This window comes from Oenanthe melanoleuca, chromosome Z (genome assembly GCF_029582105.1).
Source record: "Oenanthe melanoleuca isolate GR-GAL-2019-014 chromosome Z, OMel1.0, whole genome shotgun sequence".
Lineage (NCBI taxonomy): Eukaryota > Metazoa > Chordata > Aves > Passeriformes > Muscicapidae > Oenanthe > Oenanthe melanoleuca.
In genome coordinates this window covers 64,830,868-64,855,852 of record NC_079362.1, presented here as the reverse complement: position 1 = coordinate 64,855,852, position 24,985 = coordinate 64,830,868, and the positions used below count along the sequence as shown (strand labels likewise).

At 34.7% G+C, this 24,985-nt stretch overlaps 1 protein-coding gene across 6 annotated transcripts in view; it reads left to right on the top strand.

The window, feature by feature from the left end:
* Positions 1–24,985, top strand: part of NIPBL (NIPBL cohesin loading factor) — a 146,917-nt gene that overhangs the window by 58,948 nt on the left and 62,984 nt on the right. For 4 of the 6 annotated variants that reach the window (XM_056513199.1, XM_056513203.1, XM_056513198.1 and 1 more), the window contains 6 exons: positions 157–287; positions 3,341–3,440; positions 5,015–5,166; positions 6,166–6,326; positions 9,035–9,128; positions 18,549–19,181. In XM_056513199.1, the coding sequence (XP_056369174.1) occupies positions 157–287; positions 3,341–3,440; positions 5,015–5,166; positions 6,166–6,326; positions 9,035–9,128; positions 18,549–19,181 (1,271 nt within the window). The remainder of the gene's footprint in view (positions 1–156; positions 288–3,340; positions 3,441–5,014; positions 5,167–6,165; positions 6,327–9,034; positions 9,129–18,548; positions 19,182–24,985) is intronic. The other 2 variants (XM_056513204.1, XM_056513201.1) reach the window with 1 other exon arrangement.

The following is a 24,985-nucleotide window of genomic DNA, read 5'->3' as shown; positions in this document are numbered from 1 at the left end:
TATATTTTAACAGTAAATTGTCTTCTTTCATTTTGGTTTTGGTTTGTTTTTTTTTTTTATTATTTCTTTGGTTTTTGGTTTTTTTTAATTGACTCATAGTTTCTTATAATTTGAAAATGCATTTGCCTCTTTATTTGCTTACTTCCACAATTCCAGAGAGTTGAAAGATAACCTTGGCAGTGATGATCCAGAAGGAGATATACCAGTCTTGCTGCAGGCTATTCTGGCAAGGAATCCTAATGTTTTCAGGGAGAAAAGCATGCAAAACAGATACGGGGTACAAAGCGGTAAGGATTTTTGATTATCAGTGTATTAATTTTATGTTGTTCTGTAAATCTAGGGGACTGTTACCTCAAATATGTATTGGAACGCAACATGTTGTATTTATGCCTTGCTTTGTGTTTGATAGTGATTAAAGCTATGCACCTTAACATCTTCTAAGAGCAGTTGTATAGCAAAAGAAAGGAAAATAAAAACTACCAGGTGTATTTCTAAAAAATGTTTTATTTCACCTCAAAGTTTAATCTCTAGGATAAGTAATTGGATTTTATTTTGAAACAATTTTATTTTGAATTTTTATGTCCAGATTCATATGTTTGTCTTGGTAAATAGTTGAAGTTGAAAACATATCTGTTGATCTTACTGAAAATCTATATTATTATAGTGCATCATTTCAGTAAGAGTTCTTAACTGTTTTAGAGTAAGGAAAACGGTTGAATGAGGCATCCTTAACAGCTCCTCCCTGCCATTCCTCATCTTAGCACCTTGTGAAGCTGTATAGCTCTAAGCTATTTATGCATTTTGGGAGACTAAAACCCTATGCCTCTTTCCAAAAATGTAAATTACTTCGATATTTTTTTACATTTATGCAAGAAGTCAAGTGCATTTCTGTAAAAGGAAACAACTTCACTCGTGCACTTCTAATAAGAATATATGTCTAACTGAAAAATCACCTGTTGTTGAGCCATCCTAGCTTAAGCATGTATGATGCTGTAATACCATTTAGTTGTACAAGAATTTTTATGTAACATTGAGTTATGATTTCATGAAGTGCATTCTTTGCCATTTGATAGGAATGCTAAGGATTTATTCATACCACTTTTTTGCAAGAAGAAACATTGTAGAGAGTCTGGGAGTATATTTAAGGAATCTCATTCTAGCAATGTTTCTACTGAGATGGTGTTATCTCAGTGTTATGTAGTAATATGACAACAATGTGAAAAAGTATAAGGAGGTATTGGAGTGCTAATAGCAAACTAAAAACAAACTAATTTCAAATCTGTATTAGACCCCATGTTTGGGGTTTGTTTTTATTTCTTTCTCATTACATCATTATCACTTAGACAGTTACCTGTCTGGAAACTTTGGAAAACCTGTTTTTGTTGTTAGGGGTGTTTAGTTTTGTTTTGGTTTATTTTTCTTTCTTTTTTTCTTTTACATTACCTTGACTGGGCCTTCCATGTCTTTGCCCTGCCATCCATAACAGAGATAGAGAAGTGAGAGTTATCCATCATAGATTAAGTTAATTAGGGGTTTTTTTTTTAATTGCATTAGAAAATTGATTATTTTTTTTTTTAACCCAGAGACTACCACATCTGTGATTCAAAGCATGTTTTAAATTAGGGAGAAGAAAATTTTTTAAAGTCCTTAAAAAGACCACTCTGTACTTTAAGCACAAAATTGAAACTTTGTCTGTATAGTTCATGCTGATATGGTTACATTATGTCAACTTTCTCTACAGGAATGTTAAAGTTAGTTGTTTGGCTGAAATATTGTACCTAGCTGTGTTCAGAGAGGCGATGAGAGGTGAGGGGGCAGTGTGCAATGCTGGGTGCTCCTTCGTGCACAAAAAATCCCTTGGATTTCATGTTCACTTGCCTCTATGTGAGGCAACCAGTTTAAACAAATTTTGTAGAAGTTGAGGAGTTGCCGTCTATTGCTCTGGACACTGAAATTTAGTCTATATTGAGGTATCGAAATATCTAACCTTTTTCAGCACAGCACAGGACTTTAACTACTGTTCAGGGCCAGCATTGATGTGCTTAAGTACATGGAATGCTGCGTTACCACTGACTGGGAGGTAGTTATGGCTTAGTTCCTGCAGGATTATCATTTTCTCTGCTGGAGAAAGTGGAGGAGAAAAGAGGGTGACAGGGAAGGTTTCTGAAACTAGTTTTGCATGTGTGTTTATTGCAGTAATTGAAATTGGTGATAGCAAGTTTAGGATTAACAAAAATCTTCCAGCAGTTTCATACTGGACAAAAAGTCTAACTGTCTAAAATACTTATACTATTAATGAGCTTCTACCTAAGGCTATAGATCATTTGCTGTGGCTTCCCAAGATACTGTGTGCTTATGAGTTCTGACACTTTTTCAGCTGTAAGGCATTAAATTCTGTCACTAAAACTACTTAAAATTAGTTTACATTTTTGTGTTTCTATGTCACCTTGTCACAGTTGTTAGTACATTCTTTATTCCTGTACTGAAGAGAGGAAAAAAGATTCCTTTAAATTCCCCTTTATAACAATATGATTAAGAATAGAACAGAATATTTCAATTGGAAAGGACCTACCATGATCATCTAATCCAGCTGTCTGACAACTTCAGGGCTGTTTGTTTCAAGAACATTGGTACATGTGACTTGCCAGCTGGTTCAACACCTGAACTTCCAACACATGACTGTTATTTACTAGCTGTGGGAGCCACAGCTGGGATATCAATTCTGCTTTGCAATTGAAATAATTCAATAGCACTTTCTTTGATAACATTCCCTCTAAGCTTAGTGAAGGTGGAATAGAAAGCTTTTTGTCTCTGGGTAGAAAGAGAGCACTAAATATTATTGGAGCGATGAGAATATCTTGCAGCGCTCAACCCAGGATGACTGATTACTATACTTGCTCCAATAACTGAAGATAAGTTTTTCTGTGCTCCTCTGACTTGTGAATCTGCCAAATCTTTTGCTTATTGGCACAAAAAGTACTGTGTACACCAGCCTGGGATGCAGAATATATGTCCTAGTTTAAAATGTTTCTCTTTACTAATAGATTTTGACTTAGAAATCTCTAAGGAAGAGATGAAGAAACCGCTGCTAATATTTCTAACTGAATTAACACAACTTTAGGGAACACTTTTTTATGTCATGATGTAAAATGCACTTCATACTTGGATTCATTAATTTCTAATTTTTTCAACAGTTGTGGGTAGATGATCTTAATGTCAGTAAATTTTATAATTCATTAAGTTCATAATCTCATTGTATATAATAAATTCTGAAATGAGATATTTCATTGATTGAAAAGGAAATGCATGTAAAGTAATGTTGTTGCCTTTTTTTTAATAGGGATGATGATGTCACAGTTTAATATTTCTCAGAATTCCATGCGTGGTAGTCCTGCATCTTCCAATTATCAACAAACCACTATCTCACATAGCCCTTCCAGGTAATTCTTTCTTTAAGTGGGATGGGAGGAGAGTGAACTACAAGTACTGACTGCCCATTCTTGTTTGCAAGTGTGTACATGGAAGGTGATCAGTGTCATGACAAATCTGGCATTTGTCTGGCAGCAGGGTAAATTTCTTCATGCACAAAGACACATCTTTCTGTCAGGGAACCCTGTATTCTAATGATTCATCATGAATTCCTGTCTCTCTTGCTCCATCCCTTAATTTACTGAAACTTTCTTTCCTGCCTAAGGAGTTCCTCTACCTCCTGCTCCCCTCTGGTTGTCTTCTACCCATGTCAGAGGCTGAGACAAGAGGATGGGACAGGATAGGATTGTGTGTTACAGCTTTTCCCAGTACTGATTTAGCAGAATGATGGGAAAGAAGATTTGTAAAAGCATGGAGTACTACTGTAACAGTTATGAAAAAGGCTTCTTGCAGAAAGATAGGCCCAGTAGTTTGGCCAGTCTTCCAGCGGAATCCTCATCAGCTTTCTGGTTTTTAAAGTTTTCAAATAGCAAATAGTGTTTGCAAATAGCATTTACCCGTAATCTGGGCTTTTACTGATAAATTAAAGTACTCTGGACTAGAGGAGAGAGTTCTGCTTGTAGTTTCAACCCAGATACTGGGCTTTAACAGAGCCCATCTTCAGTTGTTAGGTGTCATTATTAAAATAAACTAATTTCAGGTTTCACTTCAAGTTACTGTAACTGGCAAATGAAATGTTCTGTTTCTTCACAAGAACCAATACATTTCTTAACTTTTATGTCTAAAAGGAATACCTGAAAAGATTGTGTGAGTTGTGAATATTACAATGAATAGTACAAAGTTTTCTTGAAATCTTTGCAAAATCCTGGATGTTAAGTACTTAGCAGTTTCTTTGTATGGAAATTTACCTTCATGGAGTCCCTGTTTAGAACTGAGGGCTGTGAAAGCTTGTAATGTACTTTCTGATATATTTGTTTGGCTGTTTTAATTTTGAGAAGCTCATATAAGAATGAAGGTAATAACATGCATGTATTATTGTCACAAGTCAATGCTATTTTTATGGCTTCCTGTCTGTAGAATGAGTCTAGGATAAAGCCAGTGAAAGAGAAAGTTGTATTCAGTGAACTTGAGGCAGGTCATACCTAACTGCCTATAACATCTTGACAGTGTAATTCTCTTAGATTTAGTTATTTGGAACCTTACTGGAAAGTAAAGAATGAGTAAATGGCACCTTGTTAATCCTAGTGACCAAGTTGATTAAAACTTTTTCTGTCATTTTCACTCAAACTTCTGAGATTAACTTTTGGAAATTGCAGATTTAATTTCCATTTGAATTTGTGTCATTGTTTCCTTTCCCTAGGTGGAGGTCTTATGAATGCTTTTTATTATCTTCTGACTCTTAAGTAACATTTGCAATTAGGAAAGTATAGATAGGTTAAAATACTGCTTTTGAAGGAAGCTCTTAATTGTGTTGGGGGCTTTTTTTATTGTAAAGAAATATTCATGTTCTGGAAAAAAAGAATTTGTCTATATTTGGCATTCCAAATTTTTAAAACTTTTTTTCAATTTTGTGGTTTTTTTCTAGCCGGTTTGTGCCACCACAGACAAGCTCTGGTAACAGATTTTTGGCGCAACAAAACAGTCCAGTGCCTAGTCCATATGCTCCTCAAAGCCCTGCAGGATACATGCCATATTCACATCCTCCAAGTTATACAGCTCATCCTCAAATGCAGCAAGGTAAGTCTGTGATGTTTATTTTATTCTTGCTTTCATGGGTTTCTAATTTCTTTTAAGGAGTCACATGCTTAATGCAAATCTTTCAGGCAGGTATATTTAAACTTTGCTTTTTTGGCTGTAAAGAGTGGTGGTATCTACTTAGTTTTAAAAAAATAAATAGAAAAAGAAAAGGTAAAGCACATTCATGTTGCAACGCTCACCTATTTATGTCCAGTTTGCATTGTTGCCCTGTATATGTGACGAGAAAAAAAAATCTGAGTAACCTAAAAGTTGCATTTGTTAGCTGTGAGCATCACTTATATGTACTAGGGAAAAGCACATTTCTGCCAATGAAAAATTAAGTTTTCTTAACTTTAGATTAACTAAAGTTAACTTTAGAGATTCTTTAGCTTTGCTGGCCCTTTTTAGTGTCAGAGTAATTCTAAGTTGGCTGGAATTATGCTCAATGTATGCAGTAACTGGCAAAGATGACCTTCAGAACAAATGGAATTTTGTTCTTCCCTTGTCTAAAAACAATCCTTAACACATTATCAGTATTAAGGTATCTAGGGCATTTCTTTGTTGGTAAGTAGAATTCTATTCAATTCTTTTAAATATTTTTTTCTGAAAATGGAACATTGTGCTCAGTATATATATACAGCTGTTTTGTATGTAATGTTATATATCTCATGAATACCTTTAAAGTTACTAAGGTAGTGAATTCAAGCTATATAGAAGTAAACAAAGTTTTCTATAATCAATGAGGAAGATACTGTAATAAGAATAGATATGGAGAGAAATTTGGCTGATTTGTACATGGAATTAAGATTTATAATACTTTTGGAAAATCTTAGATAAAGTATTTTTAATCAGGATATTTGTGGCATGTTGGATTCTAGTTAAGATTCCAGACCTCTTGTATCCAGTATTTTAATATCCACTGTTAGGGGTGTTTTCTCTTTTCAAGTTCATGACTGTGTGACTGTATCAATATAGTTGCTTACTTTTTTTATATTTCAGCTTCCGTATCCAGTCCCATTGTCACAGCTGGGATGAGAAATCTCCATGAAAATAAAGTTTCAAGTCAGTTGTCTGGAAATTCAGCTAATCATCATGCTGATAATTCTAGACATGGCTCAAGTGAAGACTACCTGCAGATGGTGCACAGACTCAGTAGTGATGTATGTTACCTAAATCAATTTATTATGATAAAGCAGATATTTACTATGATAAAGGAAGTATGTGTTAAACTGCCTTATCAGATATTTGATGATACGGTTGATGGATAAAACCACTGAAGATAGATTTCAATTTCAGGCATGTAGACACATTTGAAAATGGGCAGACTTTGAAAACATAGTGCATCCTCGTTGGCTGGTCCAGCTGGAGAAATACTAGACATAAAAAGTAGTAGTTATTGTGAACTTGCACTTTTATCCTTTTGTGCACATTCTTAATGGTGCATGTGTGTTGCCTGTGTTTTATTTGTGATTATACTTTTAAAGCTGATTTTAGAAGCTATGATGCAGAAAACAATTTGAAGAATTTTGATTAAAGTTTTGCATCTCTGTGTGAGTAGTAATTATAATGTTGCAGCCTCTTCTCCTTTGGAGAAGATCTTTATGAATGAGCATTTTAAGAGTCACAAAACTCAAGAACATAAATTATTTTTATTCATTTTAAGATTTTATTGCTTTCAAAAAGTTAATACATTGTGTATCTCTGAAAGACAAAATTGGCAAGTACCCCCTTAGAGGCTCACCACATATTCATTCAGCTTAAGGACAATTTTTTTGTAAACTTGAGATCATTCCTAGAATATAATTCATCACTTGGTGAAGCTTGGTAAATGCATATTTCTGAAAATTTGTCAGCTGTGGTAGAAATTACATTTCTACCCAAAATGTCATATACCTAGTTAGTGTGTTTAGTTAATTTAGTAAAAGTTGTCAGTATGGAGGTCTTTTTGAGTTTTATTACAAGTCAAAGAAAAGTCAGTTTGGGAAAAAGAATATCAGTTCCATATTTTTGGTGCAGTAGCTAAATGAGTAACTCAATAGGATATCAGTTCAAGTTCACTTAAAATAGCATCATATACTTTTGATACAGAGTTCATTTGATTGTTCTGGTCTGAATATTGAACTCCTTTGCCCATGAGAATTTTCTCAGAAGGCAGCAAATCTTTTTGCAAGCACTCTTGCCAAAATAAGTGTAATTAACACCACAGTGTAAGTTTAGGTTTAATGTGCTGTGAATGGAAAGAAAAAAATCTAATGTATTTGTGGGATAAGTGCCGATAGGTGGTAAAACTGATGAAATCTGAATTCTTATGGATGTGTTCTTTGAGTTGTAATCACCTATAAAAACTTCAAACTCTTTCTTTTTCCCTTAGCAGTATCATCTACCCTTTTACAAGGCATAGCCTATTGGCAATAAATGGCCCAGTCTGTGGCTACACACATAGAATTTGGCTGTTTAGCCATTGTTGGAGTGGCTGTGTGATTTTCCGTCTGTGCAGGCTGCTATCTCCATGAAATACCAATTAAACTTTCTCTTACTACTGGATGCTGATTTCTTTCATGTAGACATGTCAAAACATAATTGCAATTAAGATAAACTTTCTAACATTCTATTAATTTGGTACATATTGGTCAAAAGGTTAAAAAGTATCAATTAGGTAATTCAGATTTTTTTTGAAAAGGAAAGAAAAGGCTCTTGCCTGTATCCAGATACCTCAACAAGGGTCACATTAGTATGTTAACTAGTGAAACAACCAGTTTAATTAAGAAACATGAAATAACTGTGTAAGTTGTTTGGAGACTTAATTTGTTTGTATGGCTGTACGTTTTGGAAGAATGACATTTTTAGATTTTGTTTGTAATTGTAGAAAAATTTTCTTCATAGATACAGAATTTGATAGCTTTTCCTTGCCCCAAACATTCTCATAGATGCTATAGAAAAAGCAGTAGTTGAAGTGGGAAATACATTCTTGTAGTTGAAGTTTAATTAGAACATTGCATGAATGAGTAGTCATGACCACCAGAGGGCTGCACAAAAGCATTGGAAAAACCCATGTAAAACTCTGAATGGAGATTGGAATAATGAGTTTCATATTTTATCTAAGAATAGCATGGGGGTAAAAATACACATTTACATTGCTAAAATAAGATCATAGACATAATTACATTGCAATTAGTATTATATATGAAAAGTTTGTCAGAAATTATTAATTGCTTTAGAGTATTTTGGAGAGGTGCTTCATATTGTCGTTGAGTTGTTTTCTATTTAACTCTTACAAGCTAAATTCACTGTAGCTGTGTTTTACATTAGACTAACCCAGCTACTGTAATGGGACTGCTGGATACTCTTTTTCAGTCCTGGCATCTGTATGCTGAGGATATAGATACAAAGTGTTACTTTGTCAAAGTGTAAGAGTAATACAGCATTCTAGATAATCTTTAAAGGGTAGATTATGTAAAATACTGGAATTTTAAAATTCTACGTTTTATACTTTATTTCTTTCAAATGGTGTTGTCATTTGTGCACAAAGGTCATGCATCTGCTCTTCAGCTCTTTACTATGAGTATTTGCAACAAAAACTTCTAAATGGAATCTTAGTGTAAACCCAAAAGTGTTTGTCTAGCAAGAAAACATTACACAGAGACTTTTTTTGTGCACGTGTTCTGGTTGTAGATTCTTCTTAGGTCTGATTGGAGCATTGCTTGTATTAAAGTCTAATTTCAACAATCTTAATGTAAGTGACTCTTCTTCTGGTATTGTGCATGCTTTTTTGCCCAATCCATTTTATCAATTTATGTACTAATTTTAGTTTTTATTTTAATAGATGTTTATGTTCATATGTTAATCATTTTAATCATTCTTACTTTAGGATGGCGATCCGTCAATAAGGAATGCTGCGTCTTTTTCCTTGAGGTCACCACAGTCAGTCTGCTCTCCAGCTGGAAGTGATGGAGCCCTTAAAGGTAGTCTAGCAGTCATATATATGTCAATTTATTTTTCCCAGTTTTAAAGAACAGAGAATTTAAAGAGGTACTAAATTTTTCCTCCTGACTTTGTATTTAAATACTACTAAAGACTATGTTATTATTTTTGGATGCAAAATTATTTTGAGCCCTGATCCAGATGAAATTTCTGATGTTCTGAAAATTAACTAATCATCCTTCAAAATAAAGCTCAAATTTATGGAGGACAGAAGGATTTAAAATCCTTTCCAATCTGAGAACTAAATTATATACAAGAATTCAGTTGCTCTTCGTAAGAAAAGTTTTAAAGGCAGCATTACGAGTATTGAACCCTTAACCAGCTCAAAACTGTTTTAATATGCAACACTTGTCTTAATTGCAATAGTGAAATTTTAAAAGTATGAAAATAAGTGAGCTCAATACACATAACATAAATGAAGCCTGAAAACCTTAGCTGTGGAGAGGTAATAGGGTGAATTGTCTGTCAGTTGAGAGGAAACAGAAAAAAATCTGCTCAAAATAATTCTTTATACTAAAATCCACTTGGTAAGGTTGGGGTTGGACATATTCTTGCTAATTTTCTTTTTCAGTGATTGTACATTTACAGGGCAATAATTGAAAAATGGAACCGTGTTTTTTTCTCTATAGACTTGAAACAAAAAAATAAGTCTTACTGGGTGGTCAGTTTAGGCAGAGAAGAAACAGAAGATGGTGGAGATTACAGAAAAGATGAAGGCATTATGCAGCCTGGATAAGACACATACATGTTTGTCAGGGCAGACCTCAGGGCAGCCTTTCCATGCCTGTGAGGAGATTATCAGGAAGATCTGTCAGTCTTTTCATCTTTATGCAAGAAGGAAGAAATACGATGGACTTAAATTTAGATAGGAGGTTCTAACTAGATCTAAGGAAAAACTTTTTCGCTATGAAGACAGGCAAGCAGTGGAAAAGAATCCCCATAGAATCTGTGAGTTTTTTGTACTTGGGGTCTTCAGGATCAGGTTGGATAAAACCTGATATAGTGTGTCCCTGCCCTACCCCACTTTGATAATGAGGAAACATCTCCTGAAGTTCCTTCCTAACTGAATTATCTTATGGTTCAGGAGGCAATTGAGAGGTATGTGTATAGAATGCCAGGAGCTTCAGTATTTCAGGCGATCTTGTTCTAAAGGACTTCCCCTAAGACTTGTGTAAATGGCTACTTTTCACTCCTATCCAAGCTTATAGGTTTAAGAAGGTTGTGGATCTAATTTAATCCACTCATATATGTGATAACCACTCAGTCGGAAAATAACTGATTTTTTTTTTTTTAAGTTGCTGCTGTTCCAATTGACTGACTCAAACCCCAGTTTTAAAGTGATACCTTTTCAGATTATTTCTGAAAACAAACTGATAGTATAGTTCAGATTGTAATGTTTCAGCAATAGCATTAACGTGTAAAAAGAGCTTTTTGATTTACTTATCTCTATGTTAACTGCTTTTCACTTTGATAAATTGCACAACTGAAATACCGCTGCCAGTGGTGTTACCATTTTGCCCTCTTAAGACATTAATGAACCCTGATTGACAGAACCACTTCTTGATGCTCCATCCAGTATTTTAGAAAGATATGGAAGAGTTATAAATAATTTCAGTGTTATTAAGGGAATAGGATCCCCTACAGGAAATTTTTGGCCTATGATTTGTAGTGGATGTTGGGATAAATACAAGTATTTATGCTGAGCTTCTTGTTGCTCTCTTACTAGTCCCTGAAAGTTTGGTTGGCAGGTCACAAACCTTGATAAAGAAAATGAGCAAAATACTTACTATTTGTCTAGAAGGACAAAAAGAATGGCAAAAAATGTAACCAGTCTTAATCAGAGAGAGATCTCTGGAAGGTTGTTGTAATAATGTCTGAGCTTTCTTATATAACATAGAGGTTTGAGGAATTTACTCAAGGTTATAGGCCTTCTGGAGAAATGCAGGTCATGGTTGCACAGTCTTGAGTTACCTTCACACTGAGTGTAGCTGTCTGGTTGACAGAATCTGAATGAGGGAGAAGTTTTGTTTGTAATGCAGGCAAATATTAGAGACATGGCAGGACTTACATTTGTGGTTTGGGTGGTTATTCAGTTAATCAGTGGAGAAAATTTAATTCTTTGCTTCACTTCTGCTTCACTAAAGGTACAAGAGCAGCTGAAGTTTAATCCCACAAAATTTTTTTGTTTTAGCTATACAAACATCATAATGCCTCTCTTTGCATGCTGTCATCTGTTGCCACATCTACTTTTCAGAAACTCATTCTGCGAATAGAGTATGAAGTATCATGGAGTTTTTTCCTCTTCTTGACCTCATAAAATATCCTCTGGATTCCATTACGGAAGATTAGTCACTTATCAAAATATTTTATCCATCTGTTCTGCTTTCTTACTGCAATGGAACCTCACATTTTATTTTAATTCTAATTTTTTTCATGAGGAAACTTCTAAAGAGTTGGATAAAGAAAAACCTTTTACAATGTTATTAGTCCATTGCTTTAAGAAGAGATGTGTTCATATCATTTACAGTCCTGTTTACATACTGTTTCCTAAATACTTAGGAACATCTGTAAAGACTAGCAAGAACTCTCATGAAATTATGTAATTTTGCACCCTTTTCACAAAAAGGTTGTATTCTCTCCAGAAATCATGTCTAATGAACATTTGATTGTTTTCTGAATAATTTGGAAAGATCACATCTTTTGTTTTCGTAGGACTTCACAGAACTTTTCCAGACAGATTGCACTACACTTGGTCTCTGAAGATAGAATAGATAACAAGAAGAATTAGGAAACTTCTCAAGTCTGTAGTATAGACTTCAGTGTTCTCTCTTCAGTGCTACTTGTGAAGAAAAAGTACTCTCTTCCATTCTCTCCTTCAAAGGAAAGGCAGAATAAATTTATTCACGGGGATTTTTTTCTGATAGCGCCAAAATAAACATTCATTCTTATTTCTTCTTTTGAGTCTTAATTTTTATGCGAGGAGGCTCCAAATACATCCATTCTCAGGTAGAACAGTCAAAGCTGAGTTTTTAATGAGACATTTCAGACTCTTGGTAGAGTGGTGGGACTCTTCCCTGAAAACTATTGGAAGAGGATATGAAAAATCAAAACAATCTATCTTAAAAACTTCTCATATGTATGTTCTTTATCTGTCTCATATGTTATGCCTGTAATTTTGAATTTTAAACTAAATTATACTCTTTGAAAATAAGTGTCATTGTCTGCTAATCAAAATAAGTAATGTTTTCTTTATATTTAATGCAAAATTTGGAAAGCTTTCCAGAGGAAGATTCTAGGATTTTAGATAAAGCTGCAGGAGAGGACTCAAGGTCTTGCCGTCTTTTTCCACTCATCTTGACTGAGCTGTAGCAATACTGCTCTCAGTAACTTCCATATATTTTGCAATTTCATAACAGAGTCTCCTTGGCTTTGCCATAGAAGTTATTCAAATTCTTAGTGCTAGAAAGCTCCTAATGCTTAACCTGAATTATTTTTGTTGCAGTTAGTCATTATACTTCTTGATTTCTTTCCAATGGGCAAAGAAAAAGAAAAACAGATCACATCTTTTTTTTTAATATCAGACATTTACATATCATAGAACATTATCACGTCTTGCACTAATCTGATCTACAAACTGAATTGCACAGTTTCTATTACCTTTACATCGGTCATCATTTGAACGTCCAACTGTCTCTGGTTTTTTTTAGCTGACTTTTAATTGGTCTGCATATATCTTGATGTTCTACTGTCCTAAGACATTGTTACATCTCTATTTGAAGATTTAGGATGAGTAGTTAGGAAAGTACTGGACGCTACTTTGTGTGATACTATGTTGTATATGTGATATATATATATGAGTATAACTGCTTTTTGCTGATAACGTGGAATTATATTGCAAGTTGTTTTAAACAGTCTTTCTGTAGAGCTTGTCTATCTTCCTCTTACAGTTTGCAATTCACAGATAAATAAGAAGTTTGTTCTTCTTGTCACTGAATTTGTTTTGTTTCAGAAAGTGACTCAAATTAGACAATAAAATTTTTTATTTGATTTTTAAAAGCAGGGAGTGGCCTCTCTAAGACTTAAAACTAAAAGCAGTAATGATATTTAGATTAATGAAATAGTCTCTAATTCTGTTACATGAGAAGATGTTAATGACAAATATTTTAAATTATTGTTCTTATGGCAGTGCTCTGGAAAGCTGCACTTGTTCACAAATGCTCACTTTATTTTTATTAAGAAAAATTGAATTTGTGTTAACATAGCATCACAGTAGGCTTACAATAATCAACGTATTTTTGTCTGGATGATACCAGATTAACACTCTTCAGCTTCTTAGTGTTATTTTGTGAGAAGCTAGGTAGAAAGCCACACTAGAGTCTAGATATGGCACTCAACTCTTCAAGATTTGATGACAGTTATTCTTAACAAACTTCTTTTGGAATACCATTTCTTCATTATCTCAGTTTTTACAGGAAAATTATTCTAGTGTGTACTCTAATCATAGAGACTGTGTGTTATACTGTGGGTAGGCCTTTACCATCCTTTTGAAGGGACTATTTTTCCCTTTTTGAGTCTACTGGAGGCAAAAATTCTCAAAGTGATTATTACCAATTTTGAGACTGGTTTAGCCAGAGTTCCAGGGTCAATTTGTCTGATCCCATTTTCATGAAAATTTTCCTTTTATGTGAAGGTGATAAATAAGATCATGTAAAGGAAAAAAAAAAAAAGACACACTTCATTTACATATTTTTACTGCAGTCTCTTAAAATTTGTTGGCAATATTGTGTTCCTCAGGTTCTGTAAACTCTTCACCTTCTACCCTTGATTATTCATATGTGAAATCTTTATAATTCACATGTAGCACATATACATTTCTTAAAGCCTCTCTTTCCAAAGACTTTCCCAGTAAAATGTCTGGAATGTTGTGTCCAGATTTTTACACCAGTTTGGTATCAATTTAAATCATGTTCCAGGAGTATTGAAAGATCACTTTCCTATGGATTTTAAAAAGTGTAGCACTTGAACACTCTTGAAGTTTCTCTCCAATGCACTGTGAACCAAGTATTAAACATTTCATTTGCTCTCTAGAAGTTTTGCCAGCTTTCATGCTTAGGGAATGATGCTTCTGGAAAAACAGGGTGTATGATCGTTGAAAGGGTTTTATCAACATCTGAGAACTTTTGCCTGCAAGGGAATTAAAAGGAATATAAAGATACTGTTTCAGGTGACTCTTTGGAACTTGTTGTTGTACAAAGATAATAACTTTTTTAATAATGAAAATTGTGTGAGTCCTAACTTCCTGATAATCTTATCATCATGTGGATCACAGCAGAGAGTGGTGTGACTTTGCTGCATCATCTTTGAAAGGCAAGTGATGTGAAGAGGCTTAGAGATGATCAGAACAAGTATCACAAATACTTAAAGGTGTGAGTATTGTGGTGTGATTAGCAAGTACAGAGAAGACCATAGGATGGAGATGTCAGTGATATATCCAGTCTCCTGGACAGAAGCTTCTTTGTTTGCTGTCAAGCTAGTGATACACAGTGAGCAAATAGAGCCAAGGTAAACAAACCAGAAGCAGTTTCAAAACTTTACATTTTAAGGAAGGCTAAGTCTTTGTCAATGCAATTAAATTCTTTTTATAGTTGATTGCATTACATAGGATTTAATAAGATACTGGTCAAGAATCACAGAAAAAAGAGCTGTTTTCAAATTGCTATAGCAGTTGGTTAAACTTCTTCCATACTCAGTGCCATCTATCAGTAGGAACCAGTAGCAAAACTAAGAAATGTAGAGAACTAGCCCTAGGATTATCGTGAGTGGTCAGAATGACTATTCTGAAAGACTAGAGAGGTATTGTTGATGGTTGTCTTTGTTCTCTGTAGAGACTTCATTTCCTATGATGATACCTGCTTCTCAGCTGTGTTCAGTGTTATCTGGTTGACTATCAACGTTTGCTGTTTAGTAACAATACAGTGACCTTCAGGGGAGAACCTCTTTTTATCTCAGAAGTTGTACATATTCCTGCTATATAAAGAGAGCATACACAAAGGTCTTTTAGTGATACTATCTATGGAAAATCAACTACAGAAAGTCAGATTTATTTTTCTCCTGAGTTACTGCCCAGCCTTAGATTTAGACTCAAAAATAAGGAATTTGGTACATTCCTAAAGATAGTTTTTGAATAATTATATATTATTTGTTGCATTGACAGCGTTTTGTAGAACAAATCTCAGTTTTGGAATCTCAACTGGTTCAGCAAACTCATCATAACTATCTGTGTATTCTTTAAGTTTTGGGAGTTTTTTTTCTGTTATCCAGTCTTGGAAAAATATTCTCAGGCATATAATGGCCCAAGACTTCTCCCATAGGAAATACTCCAGACTGACTCCGCCATTAATAGACAAAGCCCTCTCTGTATAATGGGTGTAGTTTTCATAGGATTATTAAGGTTGGAAAGATGTCCAAGATCATCTGTTCCACCCTTTAAAGGAAAAATCATCATGCCAACTAAACCCTAGCACCAAGTGCCATGTCCATTAATTTCTTGAACACCTCCAAGAACAGTGACTCCACCACCTCCCTGGGCAGTCCATTCCAATGCTTACCCGTCCTTTCAATGAAGAAATTTTTCCTGAGGTCCCACCTGAACCTCCTCCAGTACAGTTTGAGACCATTTCCTCTAGTTGCCTGGGCAAATAGGCTGATCCCTATCTGGCCTCAACCTCCTTTCAGGTGGTTGTAGAAAGTGGTAAGGTCTCCTCTGAGCCTCCTCTTCTCCAGGATAAACACCCCCAGCTCCCTCACCTACTCCTCACAGAACTTGTGCTCCAACTCTGTTCCCCTTCTCCAGTCGTGCTTCAACACGTCAGTGTCTTTCTTGTAGTGAGAGCTGAACAAAGCATTCAAGATGTGTCTTCACCAGTGTGGAGTACAGGGGGACAATCCTTGCCCTGGTCCTGCTGGCCACCCTATGGCTGATACAGGCTAGGTGCCTTTGGCCTTCTTGGCCACGTGGATACTCAGCTGGCTTTTGTCTAAAGTTTCAGTATTGAACAGAATTTGCTATGTGTTCACTGTGTGGTATCTGTTTGAAACTGCTAAGGTTTGGGGTAGGGTGAAACTGCTCAAGAATGTTTTGTATTTTTCAGTTTCTTTTCACCTCCGTACAGAGGTATTGTACTTCTGAGCCTCCTTTTTGTCAGAGTTGTTAAGCATCATTAAACATCTCAGAAATAAACGAAGTTATTGCTGGAACACATTCTTTTTAAATGCAGCTTATAGGCCTTACTAGCAAAATATTTCAAGAATTTCTTTTAGGAGGAAGATATTTTCAAATTCTTATTCGTAGTGCTGCCTAGGAGAGGCAAAACTTTATTTTTGTTTCTTCATTTACTGAATTCTGAGACTGTCCAATGGAATGCAGTGAAATCCTTCTGGCCTCCTCAAGTCTATTCAAAGATTAAAAAAATACTTTATCTATTGCTGCAGTCTTACTTTTCACCATAAGAAATGCCAAATTAATACCAAATCAGATCTTGTCATGCTTATCTAGAAGGTTAGGAAGAGGGAGTATCAAATCTGTGTTTAGAAGTGTAACTCTGAAAAATAGTAAGTGTTCCATTTTTGCAACTTTAAAAGTATTCGTATAAGAGACGATTCAAGATTAAGATGTCTGTTAGTATCTCTTTGAAAAGTTCTGAGTTGCCTCTGCTATTTGTAGAAATATCCTGCAGCTTGTATTTCCTGAGTGGTAGTCATTACCAAAAAATAAATTAGTAGCTAAGGATTCCTGCTATACATTACAGTTAATCTTGCAAATTACCCAAAGAAATGGTAGTTGTGGGGAGGAGCATAACAAGAATAAGAATCTGGTGAAAAGCAAGGTAGAGAACTTCTTAGGGTGTAGTGAGAACTCTGGTACTGGTTGCTGAGTGTGGTATCTGGTTTGGGGAATGGAGGTAGAATAGTAGAACAATTTTGAAAATTGGAATGAGTCAAAACAGGGCTTTCCAACTTTGTGGATGTTATTGACAGAATATGGATTTGTTGCTGAGAGCTAAGAAGGATTAAGATAAACCCGTGTCGTACCTGCTTGCTACATACAGAAGTTGTGGGATTTCTTACAGAATAGTCTGAGGAGACAGAAACATAGCAGTCTTGTGTGAAGAGGCCATCAGTAAAGGCACACTTTTCATGTAAACTGAAGCTTTGACAGAGATAACTAATCTGTTGTTTCATCTATGGTTTTGGTATATTGCTTAATAATTCTTAACATTTCTAAAAATATCTGGTACAAATTTTATCTCCAGAATAAAGCTGCTTTCTTATTTAGCGGTATTTCTTGAATGAAGCACATGGGACCTGTATTGCAGTTAATTTTTACTTGTTGTCAGAAGTGCTGACACTGCTTTCTGCTAACTGGAAGATCACTGTTCCCCAATGGATGAATGGAATTTGAACGGTTGCTTTAAGAAGAGGAGACTGTGTGTGTTTCCCACCTTGCACAGTATTCCCTTCTAAGCCAAAACTAAAGCTCAAAATTACAATTTGGAACAGGTTGAAAACTGCCTCTGTTTTTCAGACTATTTTATAGGCTAACAGTTAAGGTGATTAGTTAGAGGAATTAGGACTTCAAATGTAATTAATTGGAAAAATTACTTAATTAGAATTGTCCTCCTTTTAAAATTTCTGTAGATATCCTCAAATCCTGGAAAGAGTACACATAGAAGAAAAATTCATACAGTAAACTAAAAAGGAGGAGAGATAGGGCAGGGAATGGTAGAAATATGTCTTTAGATAAATAGTGTTTTCTAGATAGTAATGAGTGGGGGAGGTTGGAATAAATTTACCTAAAATAAAATTTTTAAAAAGAAATACAAGAAAAGAAAAAAAATTAAATGAACTGTCAGAATCCAAGTTAAGGAAGTTGTGTATGTTTTGGTTTTTTTTTTTATTAAGAATGTGTGGCTGAAATTACTAATCCCTATACATTGGTGATTAATTCTTCATCACTGGACCTTAGTAAGAATCTTTGATCTTTCCTTTTTTCTGTCATCAACTTGCTTTTGTTGATCATTTTCTAATAGCTCATATTCTGAACCTTAAGTAAAATTTTTATTTATTCTTTTTTGGTGGTGGTTTTTTTTTGTTCCGTCTTCTCTGAAATGATCCCTTCTCTACTTGCAGTGGACAGCTAAAGTTCCTGGGAAATACACTGCAACTATCTAGATTGCATCTTGATCTAGCAATGATGTGCTTCCTACCAATCTTATTTAGACCTTTTGTGAACACAGTTATATGTAGAAATACACATTAAAAGTGTGCAGGTTATATTCAGTGTGTTTTTTTATAAACATGAAACAACATAACTGTTCAGTTTTTCTGAATTATTATTCTAGGATCAAGACAACCTTTAATCCAACAATCTCAGCCTCCACCTTATTCATCACCTAGAGATGTTCCCCCAGACATATTGTTAGATTCTCCAGAAAGAAAGCAAAAGAAACAAAAGAAAATGAAGTTAGGCAAGGATGAAAAAGACCAGACTGAAAAAGCTGCAATGTATGATATCATTAGCTCTCCTTCCAAGGACTCCACTAAGCTTACATTAAGACTGTCTCGTGTAAGATCTTCGGATATGGACCAGCAGGATGATATGCTTTCTGGTTTGGAAAACAGCAGTGTGTCAGAGGGTGATATTCCTTTTAATGTGCAGTACCCAGGACAGACTTCTAAAACACCCGTTACTCCACAGGATGTTAACCGCCCACTAAACGCTGCTCAGTGTTTGCCGCAGCATGAACAGACAGCTTTCCTTCAGGCACAACAAGTGCCTGTTTTACAACAGAACACTTCAGTTGCTGCAAAACAGCCTCAAACTCCTGTGGTACAGACACAGCAACAGGTTTCGCAACAAGGAGCTATAACGTCATATGATGAAGTAGAATTGGATGCATTGGCTGAAATTGAGCGGATAGAACGTGAATCAGCTATTGAAAGGGAGCGATTTTCAAAAGAAGTGCAAGATAAAGGTAAAAGGATTGTGTGTGTGTATATACACTATATATTATATAAATATATATATATGCATATAAACCCCATATATATATATATAAAAAACTTCCTGTCATTGTCACATAGTTCAATTCTGTTTACTCAGTGTAGGTTCTTCTGCAACATTCATTTCCATTCCCTTCCAACAATGAACTGTAATCTTCCATATATGCATAATTTGAGTATCTGATATACTTTATTTGGGGTCTTTAAGAATGGAAAGTGAAATTCTTTTGTTTCAGAATTCTTTTAAAATACTCTTACTTTGAATCATGAGACTGAATAAAGTACAGTTGATGTTGTTTATAGTTTCTAAAATTCCAGCAGTACCATAAATCAAAATTTATAGTAATTTTTGATAGTTGTGTTATTGATTTAAGAAAATGCAGTAAAACGGTTTTATCCCATTTCTACTCATATCCCCATTTGGATTTAATGTGAAGGAGATGTTAGACTAAAATCACATCTGTTCTATTCTTTTGAAGTTAATGTAATGATTAGGTAATATGTACAATTATGTTGTCTCTAATGTTTGTTCAACTGGATATTAATTATTATGTAGGCATTAGAAATTTTAGAGAATTACCATATAGCTGTATGTTGCATAGCAGAGAACCAGGTGGGCCTCTGAATTGCTATATCTTCACTTCGGTAGGTGCACTCGTTGTCTTAATGGATTTAATTGAATCTATCAATTCTTTTACTTTGATTTCTCTTTCTTTTTCTGCTGTTAAATGGTTTGAAGGTCTTGGGTTTCAGATGTATTTTATTAATTAGATAGTAATAATTTACCATAAGTATTTTTCAGAATATTCCTCTGGTTAATTTGTGAAAAAACATATATTTTATAGCATAATCCTAATTTATTAGATACTCTCAAGAAAAGTCTTGCAGAATGGAAAATGGTGAAAATTCCGATTTTGGAAGTTCATGGGTGAAAATAGTCCATGTAGACATATTGCATGGAATGATTTTACACATAGTTTGGGTCTTTAACCAGCGGAAAGGGTAAAAATTTTTCTCTATTCAAAGTGGTTTTTCCCAATTTTTAGAGATGCCTGAGTAGTGAGGGGAAGAGAGACTCTGTGTGCGTGTGTGTGTGTGTGTGTTTGTTTGTAAACATGGTTGCCAGACTAAAAGGTTTAGCTTCTAAGATGTTTCTTATTTGGTAACTAAATCAAATCTTTTTTGAAAAAACTATTTATGAATATAAGGAGAAAAAGTGTGCTCACCTCAAAAGAGATCTCTACTGATCTCTACTGTCTTTAATTTTAATTTAATGAGATGGAAAATTTGTTTATTTACTTAAATCTCTTCCATTAATTTTAAATTTATTGTTGGAGAACTTGTAGTTTGTGGCCTAATACTTCAAAAGCTACATTTATGTCTGCACCCTTGAAATAGAATCTCTACCACATTTTACTTGAGAAGCAGCTGAAAAAATGCACAAGAAATTTCAAACACCTTGATCAAGACTAAAAACACACTTTCTGTTTTGTTGTGGCTTTCAGAAAATGTTTAGCATTAGTTGTAAAGTTTGTTTACCATAATTATACATCCATGGTGAAAGCCTTTGTTTGATTCTTTTGGGGAAAGGAGTGATTTTTAACTGTGGCCTTTTCTCTTCATCACTTGTCAATAACCGTCTTCCCAAATACAGATTTTGACATTATGATTTCCCCTTACCTGCATCCTCTCGTAGGTCTCAGATCTTCCTGAATTCCTACAATTGCTATATATCAGGTACAAGTGTTGCTGCCTTTTACTGGGACCAATTGGCAGTATTTATTCACTTGTGCTACGTTGCCCCTATAATAGACAGCAGCACTTTTCACCTTTTCATTCTGGCTCTTGAGGTTTCAGCCATGACTGCATTGTATTTAGTAGAAAGATTTTTGGAACAGAGTGTTGGAAAAGATTTTCTGAAAATGCAATTCTTATTTTATGTTAATATTTTTGCCATTGCTTCTAAACTTATGCTATGTCTAGAAGGTGATACACTCTGGGATTTTCTAGTTAGAGCTGTTTGGTTCTGTGAGGCTGCAGGAGAAAGCATCCTCTATTGTTCCTATAGGAATAAGTCTGTTAGAAACATATTCAATAACTTCTAAATATGTCATTAATTTCTGCTAAGCTGCATAGTGTATTTATATAAAAGCCTGGCATTTGTACCTTTTTGTACATGTACTGTAACTTCAGATCACATTATGTCAGGAAGAGAGTGTGGGTGTAGCAAGTGCACCGTCTAATTAGAGTGGGAGTGCATAGTGCCAGCTGATGCTTTACAATAGCAAGCATCCCTTTAGAAAGCTTACTCAAAATGCAAGCACATGCTAAAACCTGCATGAAAGTGTCCTTGCTGCTTTTGTGACAGAGGCATGGGAATGCATATTACAGCATATGTGTTTTCTGTGTATATTCACACTGATTTCCATAAATTACTTTCAGTAAAGATGTTCTCGAGAGTTTGGATAGTTGATTAGTGGTCTTTTCTGTCCTTTATTTTAGACATAAAATCTCCATAGTCCTATACTCCATCACAGATTTTTAAAGACTTTCTTTTTGACTGTAAGGATTTGGTAGGATAGACGTGTTCTTCTGAGGCTAATAACCAGTGGAGGAGTTTATTTCAGAGAAGCAGCAAAGATTTTGGGGGCAGGGGGCATTCGTGCTAAAAATTATACAACTTGGCTAAGGAAATGCTAAGGTCTGGGTTTGTTTTTTTAGGTCCTTTTCTTGTATTTGGTACGGGTGGGAAATGGAGATTGGAGCCTTGTGGTAATTATGGTATTTTCTGTAATAAATCCTTGTTTCTAATAAAGCTGTTAGAATATTTGGCTTCCACCAAACAAAGTCTCTCAAAGTGCGAAGCTGTCTGTGTTTCAGACATGGGATTAACACAGGGTTTTTGCAGAGATGCCTTCTTCTTAGGAAAGCAGCTTTCCTTTCTGAAATCTGATTTTCATGATTTTGCTTTATGAAAAAGCAAAAATCACTAATGCAAAATCTGACAAATTTGGGCTAGATATACATAAGGAGTGATTTTATTATATAAACTTCCTCATATCTGAGTGATTTTTGCAGCTATTCTATCCTTTTGGGCTACTTGGCTCTTGGATTAAGTGGAATGTATTCATTTGTCATGATAGAGAGGTGTGAAGTTTAACAAGTTGGTTTCATTTTTTCCTCTGTGTGGGAGAGCAGGAGTTCATCTCCTCTTTCTACTTTATGCATCAAGAAAATCTCTCTATTAATTCAACAAGTAATTTTTCTGTATCTGTTAGTGAGATTTTGAAGATCTAGTCATCTGGCACCAAGAGTTACGTTCTAATATATCTCTTACATTTAATAGCTTCAGTACTGCTAAATAGTCTATGGAACATGACAGAACTCAGATCTTCAGTTCCCGTTGCTCTTCTCACAATGGCCTCTTATACCATCATCAGATATAAGATATTAATCAATAGATCATATCATTTCTTTTGAAAGAATGTGTACTATTACAGATAGATCTAGCTATTATTTATCAAATCTCAGATTTATGTGAGTTAGAAAAAAATGATACAAAAGGTGTATTAGAGAAGTGGATTGACTTTTTTCACAGCAATTGACAGGTAAACCATCCTCTGCTCTAGTTACATTGTGATATTTTGATTATATGATTTCTTCAGAAAGATAATGAAACTTAATTCAAACTTTCTTCTCTTCTAACTACTGTGAGTAGTCACACTTCGTGTACTACTTGGTGCTGTTGAAGGCTTTTGAAACAAGTAGAGGTGTATATTCTGAAGCAGTTTTGTTCCCTTAAGTGAAATTGTGCTTTGTTCATATTCTGAAGCTGACTACTCCAAGAAACTACAGGAAATCGTATTAAGTTTTAGAAATGGTCACAGGAATTTCTGTTGTTCTCAGGCATCTTTCTTCCTTTTGGGAGATGGGAATGAGAAATTTCATTTTGGTAACCTCAGTTCTTTGCATTAGCTTGTGCTTTGCCACTGTTCAGGTACAAGTGGCCTATTTCTGTGTGTAGTTTAAGTAGTTCGAAGTTAGTCCATCACTTCTAGACTAAACCTTTCCTAGAGCATTGCAATAAGTTCTTATTCTTTTTCAAGATTTAGACCTGCTACAGAATTACTTTTCAGATACAAAGTTTATACATCAACAATCTTTCATGCTTTTCTAAAACCTCCAAATACTGTGAAACAAAAATGTTGAACATACTAATGCTAAAAGGAACTCAGAGTCTGTTAGCAACAGGAAAAGGAAAGATAACCTCTAAAATCACATAAAACCCCAGAAAGTAACCCATCTTCTTCAGATACTCTTTTGCAAATTGGTTTAGCTTTTTTTGTTTTATTCAGAATTGCTACGTTTTATTCTGAGCTCTTCCATACACAGAATTGTGTTGATAGGTTTTAGGCTTCTTCAAAGATACTATATAATACAGCTGTCTTAACAGATTGAGGAGTTCTACTTGAAAAAGGCACTGTTTTCTGGTATTTGTGAGAAGAGTAATGAAATCATTAACCATTTCATTGGGAGGCTAATTTTTTTTTAAAACTTAAAAGCATTAGAAGAATTTTTTTAAATGAGACAAACCGACTTGTATATATGTGTTTTTCTCTATATATTTTACCCCTGAGGATCCATTTTACCCAATTCTTTGGAATCTTACTGTGGATTCTTTGAATTAGGAAGAAGTGAAGCTGTAATAACTTTATTTCCAATAATTGGATCAGTTAGGGGGCATTTGGATGCCTGCTGTGGGCCCTTCTTTTTTTGGTTCGTTCCAAGCCCTTAGCAGCAGAGACACACATCCCAAGAGTGTGAATCTGCCGGAGCAAAACTCTCAAAACTACAGTTATAGGTAAGTAACCTTTTTCTCTTACATTTTAAGTTCTTACCCAGCTCCTCTCCCTTTCTCCCCATTACCCATCTCCCCCATAAAATTACCTAAAGAGAAAACTAGTAGAAGAATACTATTAAGAATGGAAAGTTTGTTTATGCCTAATTCTATATAGCCAATTAGTTAAATGACAGAATGAGTAATTATAACCAGTACATTAGAATTAATTTCCAAAAATATGTTGTAGAGGGCTTATTTCCTTAAAAATGGAAATTACAAATACAAATACGAGTAGTAATTTTTATAGTAACCTTGCAGATTACAGCCATTAATACCAGCAGAAATAGAGTGTGAAACATAAATAACTGAGTGTCTGTGTAGTAGAATGTGAGACTTAGGTATCATGTGTTTTGTGTATGCAAGCTTTCATTAGGTCTGTATTTTGTAGTGTGATGTAATGGATGAAACTGGCACCTTATATGGCTCTTCCAAGGAAAACCAGCTTTGCAGCCTTCAGGTCCTATAAAAGACAGATTTTCTGTTAGTGTGTGTTCAGACATGTTTTAAGAAAAGTAAAGGAAAGAAATCACTATTCTATTAGAGGAATTGCAGTGAAATATTGCAGTGTTTACACCTGTTTGTGTAACGTTGCTTCCTTTCACAGTTTTTATAAAGATTTAAATGCTTAACAAGTGAAAAGCTTTTTTTTTAAAGGTAGGATTTTTATTTGTGCTCATATGTAACATGAATCTAAATTCCCCTATTTATGTCAGGTTGTGCTTTAGATAGGGTAGTGCGGAAAACTGCTCTTCTAAGAAGGTGTAGAAAATAAATAAACTCTAGCAGTTCTTTAGCAAGAAACATTCTTTGTTTCAGTCTGGTCTGTAAACTAAGACTAGAAAATGCAATATAAATTGCATGTAATGTGTACCCTTG